At 38.4% G+C, this 1,974-nt stretch overlaps 1 protein-coding gene across 1 annotated transcript; it reads left to right on the forward strand.

The window, feature by feature from the left end:
- Positions 1–478: 478 nt before the first annotated feature.
- On the forward strand, positions 479–1,701 carry LOC123892594. Its single transcript, XM_045942415.1, has 2 exons — positions 479–538; positions 619–1,701. The coding sequence occupies exons 1-2, from the start codon at positions 479–481 to the stop codon at positions 1,699–1,701; spliced, it is 1,143 nt and encodes a 380-aa protein (XP_045798371.1).
- Positions 1,702–1,974: the final 273 nt, after the last annotated feature.

A 1,974-nucleotide genomic window follows, 5' to 3' on the forward strand; every position in this document is an offset into this window, starting at 1 on the left:
TACTGAAACTGGCCCATCGAAGAAGCCAAAACCTAACACAATAGTCGTCAGTGACGAAGAAGAGGTATAAGTTTTTCTAATTTACTTTCAAAGTTCCTTCAAATCCATTAACTCAAATGTTTCTTATCTCGACTTCTATTTGCAGGAAGAAGAAGAAGAACAAAGTTTCCAGAGAAAGAGGAGCCAGCCTCCTGTGATTATTGAAACAAATATCCCAGAAACTACTTCTGATGATCTTTCTACTGAGGAGAAGGAAAAGAAGATGAAAGAAAAGAAAGAGAAGAAGGAAAGGAAAGCGAAGAGGAAAGAGGAAAAGAAGAAAGAAGGAAAGAAAAGTTCAGAGGATCGAACCCGGGATAAAAAGAATAAAAAGTCAAAGTCTTCAAGTGATCCTTCTGCAACCAACCTTAAATCTCCTTCGATCTCGAATGAGCAACAAGAGCCTACCCCTGAAGTTGAAGTTCAAAAAGATGCTGCTATGCCTGATGCTACACTCAATGAATCGGACAACATGCCCCAGCAAGACATCAATCCAGAGGTACTTATACTACTTTACTTACATTTTCTTACTTATAATAAGTAAAGCTATATTCCCTCATATTCGATTCTGTTTTTTAGGACATCCTATCGAACAAGTCTAGTGGTGATACTCTCAAAGATAGTGAGACCACTATTTCTGAAAAGATCATACCAGAGCCTAGTCAAGATCAACCAGAGCATCCTATATCTGCAGAGACTGATAACAAGACTTCTCCTTTCAAGGAATGGAACGAAAATCCAACAGTCGAGGTCAATGCTGATGAAACTTCCTCAGAGGAAGAAGACTTTGATTCTGAAGCCATAAAGGAAGCAGAGGCTGGTGGATCAGAATTGCTACCTGAAACCTCGACATCGAAACTGTCAGCCAGCCTAGGGCTCGCTGAAGAAGAATTCATTTCCTTGCAAATTCATGATCCTGAAGCTGCTCTAAAACTTCTGATTTCTAAAACAACTACTGATCCCGTAAGTTCGAGTGGACCCAGTAATTCAACTGCTTCGGACTCAGAAATCAATTCTTCTGTTCGACAAGACTCTCTGATTTCAAAGCTATATACTGATTTCATCAATGGAGACATCTTGGCATCAGTTGAGGAACACCCTGCTAATGCTTTCAAGCATAAGTCTTTTTTGAACAAGTTGCATAATCCTCAAACTGATCTCGAAACCTTGGGAAAAGTTATCCAGCTCGAATCGATCTTGGACCAGTTTGCTACTACAGTGCAAAACCTGAAACGCAACTCTCAGAAACTTGTTGGTCAGCAGGCTGCTTATGATGCATTATTTGAGAAGGCCATGGCTGCTCAATCGAAAGTTGACCAAATGAAAGCACAAGTTCAACAACCAGGCCTTGGGATTCAAGAATGTACCAACAATATTTCCAAGTGGGAGTCAGAAATAGATTCTCTTCGAGCTGAGATTGCTGATCGAGAGAAAAAGATTCTTGAAGAGAAAGCAAAGCGTACAAAGATTGAAGAAGCTGTTGCTGCTACCACTCAAGAATCTATCCGCGAAGCTGCGAAGGAAGGTATTTCTCACTTCAGTGCTGCCACTGTGATCAAAGAAGAGATCAAATCTCTCGAAGATGCAATCAAGATCCAGACTGTCGAAGTTGGCCTTATTAAGGACCATTATGCTGATTTCAAATCTAAGTGTTTGTCTTAGATTTTCTTTTGATGTTTTTAAATTCTCGAACAATTATCTGGTTTTGTTTTATTTGGTTTGTAACCTTGACAATTGCCTTTTATGGCACTTTTATTTTGTTTATGCCATTTCAATTTCGTTTCGAATATTTATTCTGTGCTAATATTAACTTCTAAAAGCGTTGGTTTATATTTTTTCAAATACTTACCATTTATATTCAATGTTCGCTTTTCTGGAGTTAATTCTTCTATTTCATACGCACCATTCGAAAACACTTGTATTATTTTAAAAGGT

This window comes from Trifolium pratense, linkage group LG1 (genome assembly GCF_020283565.1).
Source record: "Trifolium pratense cultivar HEN17-A07 linkage group LG1, ARS_RC_1.1, whole genome shotgun sequence".
NCBI lineage: Eukaryota > Viridiplantae > Streptophyta > Magnoliopsida > Fabales > Fabaceae > Trifolium > Trifolium pratense.

Coding starts and splice junctions, on each gene's coding strand:
- LOC123892594 (XM_045942415.1), top strand. CDS start 479: ATGCCTGATGCTACACTCAATGAATCGGACAACATGCCCCAGCAAGAC. Junction 539..618: donor AGCAAGACATCAATCCAGAG/GTACTTATACTA, acceptor TCTGTTTTTTAG/GACATCCTATCGAACAAGTC.